The following is a 14529-nucleotide window of genomic DNA, read 5'->3' as shown; positions in this document are numbered from 1 at the left end:
TCTGTTGTGTTGTACTCTCTCAAGTGCGCACTTAATACAGTGCTGTGCACCCAGTAAGTGCTCAATAAATATGATTCATTGACTGATAGGTAACTAGATGCATCTTTACAAAGAAATGGGGACGGGGGAGAGAGGTGCAGAATCTGGAGATTAAAAATTATAGGGTCACTTGTCCTAGATTCTACTTTCCCTAATTTTTTGTTGTAAATCTTTGCTCACAGATTAACCACATTTTTAATTAGAAAAGACTGCCCCGTTGTCAGTGATCACATTTCAAAGCCTTCCAAGAACCCTGGTCTAAGTGGTGAGGCACAAGTCACGTTCTCCTGATACCGAGGACAACAGGGCCTGCTCAACTCCTGCTCGTTGTTGTCCAATCCCGAGACCCCAGTCCCAGGAGGCCAAACCAAGGAGTCTGCCTTGCACCATGGAACCCTTGGGTATTCATTAAGAACACCAGGTGAGCAGCCAATTTAAGCCCTGGCTCAGGATCGAGCCACATGTCCATTAGGACGAAGTGGAGGCCATCACATTCACATCACTGGAGACCTCATTAGGAGGTGAACTCTGTTCTCTGGCTCCTCCCCAGAGAGTTCAACACAGCAGGAGGGGGAGGGGGACCAAGAGCAGCCAGAATCCAGTAGCAAAAGTCTGGAAAACAAATACATTAAAGCAACTAAAACATGGAGATAGAAAAAAAGGCCATAGTTTAGATGATTTGCTTTCACTTAGAGGCCAAAGATGGTTGAGGATTTGCTCCTCCCCAGCAGTCTCTCCTGTCCCCATACATTTTCTCAGTGATTTAAGAAAGTCATTTGCCCCATCCCCTACCTCCTTTTAAAGTGAAATTCCATCCTTGAGGGAGTTTTGGAAGTAAAAAGTTAGATTTTCTCTGTTCTGTTTCCTGAAATTCCATTGTCCATGTGGTGGGGTCAAGTAGGGTCCTACAGGGAGAAAGATGTCTCCTACCCGCCCAAATTCTCCACCTCCTCTAAATCCCTTGGGGACTCTATAAGGGAGGAGGTGGTTCTGATTATTTGCTCCTCCAAGACACTGCAAGGGAAAATAAACCCAGCTAAAGGGACTGTTGGGGTACAGTAAGAGAAACCACACATTCCTCCTCAGTTCTGGAATTCAAGACACTTTACTTCTAAACCTCTTTCTCTCTTCACTTGCTCTGGTTCTACTCCAATAACACCATCATGGAAATTGCACTGCCAGGTGACTAAAGCAAGAAAGGGCAAGGGGAATCCTGGTTCCCAAGTTCATTTCTAACTCTGAGTGAGGTGCTGGTTGAAGTTAGAAAAGTCGTATGGGTGTCCTGGGCCTCAGTTCCTCCCATCTGTAAGTAGGGAATTTTGTTTGGGTAGCACTGTCAGAAACCTATAAGGCTGAATGACCCCAGGTTACAAGTTCTGTTATGATTTATGTCCTACTGTTTGGGTAATGTTGTCTGTCTAAATTGGCTCATTCTTAGCCTCATTCTCCTTTTCCTATTTCCTGACTCTCTGATCTTCAAGGCATTGTATTTTTTGTCTATTTCTCTTTAATCTTCTTGCCAACACCAGTCTTTCCCAATTTCTCCTATTATATTTATTTCCCTCTAATTCCACTTCCTCCATTTCCCTCCATTAATATATCTGAAGTTTCAGGGGTTTTCCTCCCCCTCTTTCCACTGAGGGCATGTGCCTCTTCATTGGACATGTCTCAACCTGTCCGCAGGCTCAGATTAATCCCCTATGACCCCAAAGGCGACAGCTGAGGTCAGAAATCGTCAGGGAGGAAAGACAGGAGGAGAAGGAGAGGAGGAGAAGGAGAAGGAGGAGGAGGAGAGAAAGAAGAGCAGAAAGAGGAAGAATAGATTTTTCCTGCAACACTCCAAATGGGAATAACAGAGGGCTATGCCAATTTCTTTTTCGTGTGTGAATATTGCTGGCATGAGTCCAAAATCTTGCTTTATCCAGAACAAGCTGCAGTGTCCCAGGATTTTTTTTTTCCTAACTCCAAGCACTCCAAAGGGAGGTAGTATTTGGGATCTGTGACCCCTGAGGGGAAATAATCAGGCAGCTCTGGTGTTTAGGGGTGTAACCCTCCTATTCCCCAGAATGCCACAGCAGCCGGTTACCTTGCCAACTGCCAGAGTGTTTGAGGGCACCGCCAAGAGGAAGTGATGGCTGCTGATACTAACAAGGTCCCTGGAGTGATTTATTAGCATTTCAGGTCTTCTTGTATCTGACAAAGGAAGAAATGGATAAAGACTAGAAGGGAGAAAATCATTCTTCTTTAATAGAAAAAAAATTCAAGGCCAGTGCCAGCATTTCGTAGCTTATATTTTCAACAGCATTTTGCACATCCAAATTCACCCTCCTCCCATACATTTATGATTAGTAGACCCACCTTGCAGACACTGGCATTGAGTGTCTGCATTGAAAGTTAAATTGGCTTCACAAAAGAGCAGGAGAGAAGCTATTTTCAGATCCAGTCCAAAGAGCTTCTTGCCTCTAGTCTTAAACTCAGAAAGGGAGCAGGATCTGGTGGGAAACAGAACTGAATGGGAAGTTTTCGACCAGGAATTTGAATCTCAGATGTGCCTCTAGTGAACTGTGTGGCCTCAAAGAAGCTAAGTTACCTCTCTTGGACTCAATTGCATATAGAGATGCTTGCCATTGGCTTATGTCATCATCTGTCTGCTGTGTGACCTTGGGCAAGTCATTTAGCTCTCTGTTCCTTTGTCTCCATCTGTAACAGTGGGGATATCTATTCTCTCTCCTCTTTAGACTGTGTGGAACAGGGACAGTGTTGGATCTGAGAAGCAGCGTGGCTTAGTGGATAGAACATGGGCCTGGGAATCAGAAGGTCCTAGGTTCTAATCCTGACTCCCCCACATGTCTGCTGTGTGACCTTGGGCAGGTCACTTAACTTTTCTGGGCCTGTTACCTCATCTGCAAAAATGTGAGCCCCATCTGAGATAAGGACTGTGTCCAACCTGATTGACTTGTATCTACCCCAGCGCTTAAAACAGTGCTTGGGACTTATTAAACACTTAACAAGTGCCATATTATTATTACTATCCCAACATTTAATATAGTGCTCAGTCCACAGTAAGTCCTTAATATATACCATTATTATTATTATTACCATCTTCATAACTCTTTCCCCCTTCAAATATGCCAGTCCACAGCTCTTCAATCAATGGTATTTATTAAGCAGACTATTGCCAGAAAATACCCCAGGGTGGGTAGACTTGTTCTTTGCACACAAGGTCATCTTCAAAGCCCTTCTGAAAATCCATCTCTCTTAGGTCTTCACTGATTAAGTGCCACCTTTAGAGATCAAGTCCATCTAACAGCTACCCTTAATAATAATGGCATTTTTTAAGTGCTTACTGTTTGCCAAGCTATAGGGTGGATACAATATTTTCAGACCGGCTACAGTCTCTGTTCTGTATGGAACACTCAATCTATTTTAAAGTCATTTTATATGTGAGGAAAATGGGGCACAGAGAGGTTAAAAAAGACCTTCCCAGTGACAAAATTGGGACTAGAATCTGGGTCTCCTGATTTCCAATCCCATGGTCTGTCCATTAAGCCACGCTGCCTCTCTTTAACATTTGTGTTTACACACCTGCCCCTAGCTGTTATTCATTCAGTCATATTTATTGAGTGCTTACTGTGTGCAGAGCACTGTACTGTCTTGACTTAGCTTACATGTATGAATTTTTGCTTTCATACTTCTGATATCCACCACTGAAGCTTTATTTTTTTCTCCATATTTATGAATGGCTTATATCTTGAGGCCTTGCACTTACCACACTGTAGTGTCAATAAATGTTACTGATTGATTGAAGAGGTAAAATGCCTCGAAATATTTGGAAGATGAGAGCCAAGATAATTCTTTGATATTGTGTTGGCCATGTTCTTGTTTACCACTTAGACTTAGCAGCAGCCTACAGCTAGGCAAGGGGACTATCCCCAGCTTCAGTCTTTACAGCTGTTCTCAGCAGTTACAAGCTGAACGGCACATTGCAAATGCTCCGTTTGGGTGGAAAAAAAAAATTCAGAAGCCAAAGAGCAATAACTTCACCAGAGCAAGGAGCCTGTGTGCCTCACAGAACGTCTCAACGTCTGTTAGCTTTTTCCGTGATTAAATACACACTTTCAGGTTTTTCTCCCACAGTCATAAAAACACAAAAGTGATTTCGGCTTCTCAAGTGGGTCACACAGATTGAGGAAAAAAAAAACTGAAACAGAGACGCCATAGCAGCCTTCTCCCATCCCTGCTGAAGATGAGAAAACTGACTTAAAATAACAAAGGAGAGGAGAGCTGCATCTCTTCAAAGCGGTGGCAATTAATAGAAAGGGTCCCCGCCCTGAGTTCACCCCGTGGGTCGCTGAGTGGGCATCTGAGAGTCCGCCAGGAGAGGAAACAAACTGTCCCAGCCTTCGTCTCTGGTCCCCTGTGCATCTTCTTGCAGATGGCCACATTTACACAATCCAGAGAGACACGGCTCGGGCTGGACAGGCAGGTCTCCGCGCCAGACACGCCTCTTCCCTCCCTTCATCTCCCAACCCACTTCTAGGAAACTCATTAATAAATCTGACTAATAAATCAAAACCGGGACAGGGAGGGGGGGCGGAGGGCCCTACACACGAGGCCAAGAAGCAGTCAACACAAGGTACTTTTCGTCTTTCCCTCGTAAGGCATCCTGTCCGTCGCCGCCACACGTGCGACCCACTGGGGTCTGGGGGAGAACGATATTGCAGGGCCGCATTTTCAGGGGCCTGGAATTAAATGCCAAGCGTACACACGGGCTCCACCACCTACCTGGCCTTGACCTTGCTCCCCCTCCATCTGGCAAGGGGGCTGATCAGTTTCTTAGCTGGGGTGCCCCCCGCCCCTCCTCCTCGACCAGGTTACCGAGACGCCCCCTCCTCCGGGGGGCCCTCAGCCCTTCCCACCCTTGCCGGTACCGCCTCTGCTCTGGCCCTTTAAGGCAGGACTCCAGCTCCACTTTGCAAGTGCCGTCATCAGGAAACCCGAGCCCTCCGCCTGCCCGGCTGGCAGCCTGCCCTCCCTCCGGTCCCTTCTTCCTTCCTTCCTTCCCTCCCCTCGCTCACCCTCCCTCCCGTGCTCGGCCCCTCGGCGAGCCAGCAAACAATGAGCCTGTGTCTGCCCCGGACCAGTGGGAAGGGCAAAGGGCGGGGAAGCGAGGAGGGAAGACCACTATTATCCCCCTCTTTAAAGCCCTACTAAAGTCATATCGCCTCCCAGAGGCCTTTTTTCCCCACCCTCTAATAATAAAAAATGGTAATAATGGTATTTGTTAAGTGCTTCATATGGGCCAAGCACTGTTCTAAGTATCTACCCCAGTGCTTAGAACAGTGCTTGGCCCATAGTAAGCACTTAAATACCTTTATTATTACAAGATAATCAGGTTGTCCCAAGTGAGGCTTAATCCCCATTTTACAGATGAGGTAGTTGAGGCACAGAGAAATGCAGTGTCTTGCTCAAGCTCACACAGCAGACAAGTGTCAGAGGATTAGAACCCACTTCCCCTGACTCCCAAGCCCGTGCCCTTTCTGCTAAGCCACGCTGCTTCTCTAGATCACCTCTTCTGTGTTGTCTATGAATTTGGATCTGTACACCTGTAAGGACCTTGATCTTCACCCCAGTCCCACAGGACTTATGTACATAGCCTTGCATTCTGCCATTTCCCCTACATGTAATTTATTTTAATGTCAGTCTGCCCTTGGAGACTATAAGCTCCATGAGGGCGGGTTAGCGACTTCCAACTCTTGTACAGTACTCTCCCAAGCTCGTAGTACAGTGACATGCACACAGTCAACACTCACTAAAACATCACTGATTGATTAAATAGGGGTGTTGGGGAACGGGGCTCTCAGGGGACACTGAAGGAGGCACCAAGTGACTTCAGCACTAGCTAGAGGGGTTACCTGGCAGAGGAAAGAGGTGATGAAGTTTGGACATCCAAGACTGGTTTGTGACAAGTGAGACAGGCAGAAGAAATGACTGTGTGTCTAATCCATAAAATAAAAAAGGGAACTGAACCTCTCACCCTCCTCCCCTCAATTTATCACCCCAGAGCTAAATCACAGCATGGGCCCTTTGCAGAGTCCAACAGACTGCAGAAAGGAAACAGATCATATGACATACAGGTGAGCCCGTTGTTGTGTAGGAATTGTCTCTGTTGTCGAAATGTACTTTCCAAGCGCTTAGTATGATGCTCTGCACACAGTAAGTGCTCAATATATACAGCTGAATGAGTGAATGAGATATTTTCTAAAAATGAGGAAGGTAGCTTCGCTCTTCTACTTTATCTCCTTCTCCAAAAACCAATATACACATCTAGCCTTTCCAGGGGCTTAACACGCACAGTCCCCCATCTCGAGAAACCCAGGACAGGTTTTGGAGGACAAAGTTCTGTCCTTCCCGGCGAAGGCTCTTGCTTCTCCAGATTTCCCTTAAGTGGGCAGCAGGCGGTGGCGGCTGCTGCTGTTGTGTAGAAGAGGGAGGGGTTGTGACAGGAATGCGGCCCCTGGAGGCTTCTCTCCGGCTTCCCTCCCAGTTCTCTGGATTCCAGAGGTCTGAGGCAAACGGAGGATGCTGCAGCAGTGACGCTTCAGGCCCCACTCCTCTGGGAGATGGGCAAAGATGGGCAACTCTGGGGGCGTGGAGTAGGGTAAGAAGGTCTTTAGTCCCACTACCGATATTAATATTAACGATGGTGGCATTTATTAAAGAGCCTACCATGTGCTAAGCATTGCTCTAAGCACTGGGGTAGTTTCAACATAGGTAGGACACAGTCCCTGTCCCACTTGGGGCTCGGTCCAAGTTATTAGTGGCATTTACTGAGTGCCTACTATGTGCGGAGCACTGTATGAAGCACTTGGGAAAGTACAATACAGAGGTGATAGACACATTCCCTGCCCACAACAAGCTTGCAATTTAGAGGGGGAGACAGATAAATAATTTAATGTATAGTTGACAGATATGTACATAAGTGCCTCAGGGCGGGGCAAATAGATTAGAGAAGCAGTGTGACCTAATGGATGAAGCACAGGCCCGGGAGTCAGGACCACCTGAGTTTTAATCCTGGCTCAGTCACAGATCTGCTGTGTGACCCTGGGCAAGTCACTTAACTTCTCTGTACCTCAGTTTCCTCATCTGTAGAATGGGGATGAAGACTGAGTCCCATATGGGACATGGACTGTGTCCAGCCTGATTAGCTTGTATCTACCCCAGGGCTTGGTACAGTGCCTGCACAAAGCAATGCTTAACAAATGCCATTAAAAAAATAAGGCCAGTATCTTAATAGGAGGGAGTACCAGTGTTTAATCATTTTACAGATAAGAAAATTGAAGCACAAAGAAGTTAAGCGACTTGCTCAAGGTCACACAGCAGGCAAGGAGTAGTAATTAGAATCCCAGAGGCCCATGATCTTTCATTCATTCGATAATATTTGAGCGCTTACTATGTGCAGAGCACTGTACTAAGCGCTTGGAACATACAATTCGGCAACAGATAGAGAAAATCCCTGCCCAATGACGGGCTCAGAGTCTAAACGGGGGAGACAGACAGCAAAGCACAACAGAACAAAACAAAAACAAAATATCAAGATAAATAGAATCAAGGGGATGTACCTCATTAACAAAATAGGCTAATAAATAATATATACAAATGAGCACTAGGTCACACTGCTTCTGCAGAGTGGGAAGGGTGTGTTCAGGAGAAGAATATGGGCATTAAATCAATTGTACTTTACCCCTCCTACTTGCTTTACTCAGTTCACCAGAAAGGGAGTAGTTTGACTTCATGGATTTAATATTGCAACTACTACTACTACTACTACTGCTAAATACTGGTATTTGTTAAGTGCTTACTGTGTGCCAAGCACCATACTAAGGGCTGGGGCTGATAGAAAAATCAAGATTTAGTCCTTTAAACTTTGGAAACGTTTTAAATTAAACAAGATAAAGAAAGGGATTAATTTGCTGGAATCAGCGAGTACTCTGAAATAAGACTAAAGACCACTCGTCCCTTTGCTCTTCACCTCCCCCAACTCCTCGATGAAAGACCCTTGACCTTCCTACCAATCAATCAATGCTATTTATCAAGTGCTTGCTGTGTACAGAGCACTGAATTAAGTGCTTGGGAACCTACAGGAAGAGTTGGTAGACACGGCCCCTGCCCACAAGATTTCTTGGCAAAGATTGTTATGCCACCTTCTCACAAGGATGTTGCCGCGATGAGCCTAACAAATCTCCAACAACTTAAGTGAAGGGATAGAGACTACCTAGTACCGAAACTGAAAAATAAGGCATCTAGGGCAAAAGAGCTAGATAAAGCTTTGATGGGGAAATTGACCATCCTTTTTCAGGGACACCATTCTCCTGTGAAATTTTTTCAACTTGAAAACAGGAGGCCTGCTCCTCACACAAAGTGGATCATCCTTTCTACCTGCAACCTTTGAGGCCTTGAACCAGGGGCACACCCTGAAAGTCCTAATAGTTCAAACTTGACCAGTGATAAAAAGTGAACATTTTGTCATTACTGCTCTGCTCCTGCATTCACCCCACCCTTTCTCTGATAAGTTAAAGGATGCCTTCTCCAGAATATGATCCTGCCAAAGAAACACCCTATCGCCTGAATGAACAGAGAAAAGCCCATTGTTGCAATACTATGCCAGGGGGAAACATCAATCTCCCGACATAACGGCTTTGGGGTCTCTTCGATCTAATGGGCTGGTTTTTAACACCATTTCTTTGCAACCTATTAGGGGGTGCCAACAATTAAAGGTTGGAAGCTTTCCATCAAGAACAATGGTTATCGGACCCAGGGAGGCACTTGAAATGAAATGAGGCTTGAGCTGATCATTTTGCATGCCATCCCAGTCCTCAAAATCCTCCAGGGGTCACCCATTCCTCTCTGCATCTAACTCCTGTGACTAACCAGCACCAAGGCCCTCAATCAGCGGTCTTACCCTTTCTTACTCCTGCCTTCTTCCACTAGACACCCCTGACCCCCATCTGCATGCTTCATTCCCTTCAAGCCAATTGCTTCCTGCTCTTTTCACTCTCATCTAAGCCTCTTCTTCATTCAGACCTTCTTCTGGAACTCCCTCCTCCTCCACATCAAGATCGCTTTTCTCCCCATCTTCAAAGCCCTCCTGAAAACACATCTCCTCCATGCTTTCCTTGATTAGTCTCCCAACTGTTTATCTCTCCTTAACACCACTTTATCAACTCAGAATTTAGGTATTCACCTCCCTACCTGACCTCCAGCATTTGTGTGGTTTCTTCAGAACCTGCCTTCACAAGATTAACTCTTTGGAAGTAGGGATCGCGTCTACTTATTCTCTTGTACTCTCTTCCTAAGCACTTAGAACAGGACTTAGCACACGGTAAGCCTTCAGTAAATTCTATTGATTCCATTTTCTATAACTTTTCTCTGAATAATTTTCCAAGTCATCCTTAGGGAGGCAAAAAATTGAGAACAGTTTTGATGTTTTACTCAATATTTTGTTCAAGGAAAAACCAGGTTTCATAATTCAATTTTTTTTTTCCCCCCAAGAAACCACACTATAGAAGGGCCAGTGGATTAGTTTATAGCTACACTCAATTTGATTTACTGCTGATGAGGGAGTAGTCTTTGTTATGGAGACTAAGTCTCCACTGGGCTTCCTCCAGTAATTTGGGTGTTGGGTCTCCCAGCTAAGCTATAAACTCCTTAAGGACATGGATTGGTCTAATAGCTTTATTACACCCTCCATAGCACTTTATACAGTGATCAGCTGGCTGGGGACTAAGCACTGAAAATACTACTGATTGATCTTCATCTGAAAATGGAATTGATATAACTGGGCATGTGACTAGGTTGGCACAAACAGTAAATTCAGGTAAGGAGGGGAGGACCAGTGAGTGAACAAGCTAGGATGCCTCATATCTAAGAGTGCCTAGAATGATTTCTGAGTATCTTTCTCCATGCAGGTCCAGTTACAGTCAAAACTTCATGCACAGAGGATTCACTTTTTATGTAAAAGATACTCATTCTGTGTTTCTACAAAACTGATGCTATTTAAAGATGCCAGTCTCTTAAAGCTCATTATGGTAGTTGAAGATGAATTGAAATCCAGAAGGGAAGCCTAATCTCACCTCCCCCTTAAAAATGTTTGCTATTTAGAGGATCTCAAAGGTTATCCCCTTTGCAGGCTCATAGTAGCATTAAGTTTTGAGAGCAGTTTTAAGAGAGTTATTTCAAAATGAAGATAACATCCATTTGTGTAATCAGCCTCCAATTGATCTTCCTGCAGCTGTAAGGAAGGAAGCCTCTCAAGACCGCCTCCAGAAGAAAGCTAAACATTTAAAGCATCGATTTAAAGAATAGTCAAAATCCTATCTAGATTGTCATGGACACAAAACAGATTAAAACCGTTTTGAACTCTTCTAGGGTGACAGTACCATTAACTCAAAGGCACAGTGAGAACACTGTCCCACCTTTGGTTGAGCTATATTCATTTTGCAGTAGAAAACCAGTCAGGCAAAGACGACATAAGAGATATGATAAAGTGGATATGATATGGGTATATGGCAGTTCCAAGTCAGAACTAGCCTCTCCCTTACTCTAGCTATCCTTTCAACTGTACTGCATTTGCAAGGACCTATTTTCCCCTCACCCAGACCCAGAGTTTTTACAGGTCTCCTATGCGGTTATTTTCTCTCCAATCTACTGTTTTGAGGATTGAGCTCTAACTTTCTTTGTCTCATACCTCCCCAGCATAGATACCCCCCCATCCATAAAACCAGGAAAAACTAGTGGGACAATGATAGAAGGCACCATTTAGATCAATTTTCATCAAAATGCTCAATATTTACCAGTCACCCAGACTGTAAGCTCCAAAATACAAACAGTGGTGTTTTAGTGTTTACTGAGTCAAGCACTGTATTAAGCACGGGGGAAGATAATCAGATCTCACAATAGAGCTCAGTCAAATAAAATAAATAAATGTTGGTATTTGTTAAGCACTTACTATGTGCCAAGCACTATTGTAAGTGCTGGGGTAAATACAAGGTAATCAGGTTGTCTCACGTAGGGTTCACAGTCTTCATCCCCATTTTACAGATGAAGGAACTGGGGCATTGAGAAGTGAAGTGACTTGCCCAAGGTCCCAGCTAAGTAGCAGAGCCAGGATTAGAACCCATAACCTCTGACTCCCAAGCCCAGGCTCTTTCCACTGAGCCACGCTGCTTCTCTAATAGAAAAAACAGATACTGAATCCTCATTTTGCAAATGAGGGAACCGAGTCACAGGGAAGTTAAGTGACCTGCCCAAGGTCCCAGAGCAGGTAAGTGGCGGAGGCAAGATTAGAACCCAAGTTTTGGCTACCAGAACCCCACTTCCCACTACTCCACACAGCTTCTCATGAGGGCAGGGAACACTGTCTACCAAATGTTATACTGTGCTCTGCACAAAGTGCTCAAATACAATTTTGATGACAAGCCCTATGATGTCACCAGTGTTTTAAGTTAATCAGTAAGTCAGTGCTAAAAGGAAGTGAACTTTCCACATTTGCCTGGCTTCAGTGGCCTACCTTATCTAGTTTCTCTCTCTCTCTCTCACACACACACACTCCCCCTTACCTTGACCCTTTCACCCCTTTAAAATATAAATGCAAATGAACTTAAAAACTACATTTTGCAGTTTAAAATTCAGTTGTATAACAAGGCAGAGAAATGAGACACCACTTTGACATTGGCCTCTGAAGAATCTAAACAAACACTTGGTTATCCTGATGAGATCAGAGAGCTGATCAGGCAGACCAGCTGCTAGCTCCTGGTCACGTTTAGGTGTAATTCAAATTGGGTCACGGATCCTGAAGAGAGAGCCTACAGCTTCTTGTTTTGACATTTCTCAACGTAACAGTGAAGCCCTGGCCTGTGTGAGATTGATAGAGAGCTCCACCCTTTTTCTGTTTGGCGACAGCCCTTACCTCCCCCACCTCAAATTCCCATCACGAGTGACTCGAGGACCAGACGGCGAAGTTGCTTCAAAATATTTAATACGTGTCAGACACGTAGTTACATTTATACAAAGTCAATACACCGTGGAGAAAATACTGTACAAAACCCCCACAAGCTACCCCTGCCTTTATACAACAAAGGCTGAAGTCACCAAATCTACAAAAAGACCCGAGGCCTTTCCATTAAGGGTATCTGTAAACTTTGTTCTGCTTCCTTAAACACTTTTTAAAAGCACTGGGTAATAGTTCTGACTTAGAGCTTTTAAATATATATATATATATATCTATATATATATATATTCATAAACAGTTTTTCCAAGCTTGGTCTCTCCCGGGAAGCCAAGCTTATTTTGTCGGGGGGCGGGAGACAGGAGTGTTGAAGACTGCCCGCCCCCCAATATTAACCGGGGGGAGGAGGAGGAGTGATCGGGGGAGACAGGAAGACAGAACTCCAGAGGAAGGGGTGGGGGGAAGAACCAAAAAACTTTAGCCTTAGGAAATCCTGGAAGGAAGTGCCGCTGGGGCCGGCGGTCGGTTTCTAGCTCGCATGTGAAGGGCGGGTAAAAGTCCCTTCCCTCCCCCGGGCTGGAGGGAGGTCGGGGAAGTCCCCGGCCCCGCTCACTCCTTCCTTCTTGGTATCGGGGCAGGAAAGCCCCCGCCCGAGAAGGGGGGCGGGGAGTGGGTTCGAGGCGGGGGGGGAAGGCGGAGGAGGGCCCAGAAGAAGGAGGAAGAGAGTCTCGCCGCACCTCAGGGTCCGACTAACGCAGCACAGCGTCCAGATGACAACGGGTGCCTTTCCACCGCCCACTACACACACAGCCCCCCGGGTGCTTCTAATACCGGGAGGGGGGTGGAGGGGAAGGCACAGCCCCGTGCGGCTGCCAGGGCGTCCAGTCCGGTCCCCGAGGCCCCGGCCCGGCCCGGCCCGGCCGGTCAGAAGGCCACGATGGCCGTGCCCCAGGGGTTGAGGTTCCTGAGCACGGGCTTGTCGCAGCAGACCGGGGCGGCTCCGGGCTCGGCCCCGGCTCCCTCCGGGCCGGGCTGGGGCGGCCCCTCCTCGCCCTCCGGGCCTCCGCCGGGGCTTTTGCGCAGCAGTCCCGAGAAGCCGGAGCCGAAGATGGTGATGAGGTTGGCCACGTTGCCCGTCTCCATCTCCTCCTCCTCGTCGCCGGGCGAGTCTCTCCGCGGCTTCTTCAGCGGGGACGAGCCGGCCGCCGGGCGGGGCCCGGCCCCGCTCCTCTTCCTGGGGCAGTTGGGCGACGGCGGCGCGGGCTGGTCCTCCGGCCGGCGGCGGCAACCGCAGCCGCCCGAGCCGCCCGAGCCGCCGCCGCCGTCGCCGTCGCCGGGGAGGTCGCAGCAGCGCCGGCAGCAGGGGCAGCGCCGCGCCGAGGGCTCGTCCGCGCCCGGGGCGTCTCGGTGGGGGGCAGGACTTGAGCCGCCTCCCGCTCCTCCTTCTCCGCTTTGCGCGCTGGGGCCGGGCGCCTCCTCCTCCCCCGGCAGGGAGTCGCCGCTGCCCGCCCTCGGCGCCTCGGTGTCCGCCGGCCGCTCCGGCTCCATGGCGTCCGGGGGGGCCTCGGCCGCCTCTCCCCAGCCCTGCGGGGGCCCGGCGGCCGGGCCCAGGCAGAGCCCCTGGCAGGGGTCGCTCAGGTAGACCTGGCGGGCGCTGCGCAGCACCAGCGAGACCAGCAGGTTCTTGTGCAGCTTGATGCCGCCGCGTTGCACCCGCGAGTTGTAGATCTTGCCCAGGGAAATGCTGACGATCCGGTGCGCCTCCAGCTTGAACTCCATTCTCCGCGGCTCCTCCCCGGGAAGGAAAAACGGCGGGAGGTGGGGGGGGGGGGGAACCGAGACCGCGCCGGGGTAGACCTTCGCCGAAGACTAACGGCGGCGGTAACGACTACGGCGCGCGCGCGCTCGCCGCCCTCCACCCCAGCACGTGGCAGGAGGTGGCCGCTCCGGATCCCGCCGCCGACTGGGGAGAGGGAGGGCGGCGCGCCGCCTTATATAGGCTCCCGGCCCCGACCAATCAGAGAGCGCCGCACACCGTTCCGACCGGCTCCGGGCAAATCCGAGCGCCCTCGTGCGCCGCCGGCAGCCAATCGGAGGCCGAGGTGAGGGCTCGGGGCACATTCGAACGTTAGTCCCGCGGAGCGAGGTCTTAAAAGGGGAGATAACGTGGGAAGATGCCCCGGGGGGGTGAAGGGAAGCCCCGGGGCGGGGTCGAGCCGAGGGAGCACCACGCCCGCTTAACGTGGGCCCGCCCTGCTCCAACGCGCTTTGTGTCGCGCTTTCAGATGCTGCTGCTGCTCTTCCTCCTCCTGCTGTTGTTATTATTCCAGGACGTGTGGGCGAAGGTAGGGCTGCCCTCCTTTCGGGGCCGGGAAAGTGGCACATCCTCGCAGGGTCTGCCCACATCAAGGAAAGAGGATTCGCCATGTACCCTTTTATTCTCCATTTGTAAAGAATCCAAACGTAGAATTCAGGGGGAAAGC

At 48.4% G+C, this 14529-nt stretch overlaps 1 protein-coding gene and 1 long non-coding RNA gene across 2 annotated transcripts; one reads left to right on the top strand and one right to left on the bottom strand.

The window, feature by feature from the left end:
- The first annotated feature begins 232 nt into the window (after positions 1–232).
- On the top strand, positions 233–10461 carry LOC114817489. Its single transcript, XR_003765351.2, has 3 exons — positions 233–460; positions 6104–6176; positions 10331–10461. It is a non-coding gene; the product is annotated as an uncharacterized LOC114817489 (long non-coding RNA).
- Positions 10462–12059: 1598 nt separating this feature from the next.
- On the bottom strand, positions 12060–14005 carry IER5 (immediate early response 5). Its single transcript, XM_029080972.2, has one exon. It carries the CDS (start codon positions 13823–13825, stop codon positions 12971–12973), a length of 855 nt encoding a protein of 284 aa, XP_028936805.1. The 5' UTR covers positions 13826–14005; the 3' UTR covers positions 12060–12970.
- Between the last annotated feature and the right edge of the window lie 524 nt (positions 14006–14529).

This window comes from Ornithorhynchus anatinus, chromosome 16, assembly GCF_004115215.2.
Source record: "Ornithorhynchus anatinus isolate Pmale09 chromosome 16, mOrnAna1.pri.v4, whole genome shotgun sequence".
Taxonomy (NCBI): Eukaryota; Metazoa; Chordata; class Mammalia; order Monotremata; family Ornithorhynchidae; genus Ornithorhynchus; species Ornithorhynchus anatinus.
This window is presented reverse-complemented; position numbering and strand designations above follow the sequence as displayed.

What these genes read in the sequence shown, in the direction of transcription:
- IER5 (XM_029080972.2), bottom strand. Translation starts at nt 13,825, where the DNA reads ATGGAGTTCAAGCTGGAGGCGCACCGGATCGTCAGCATTTCCCTGGGC.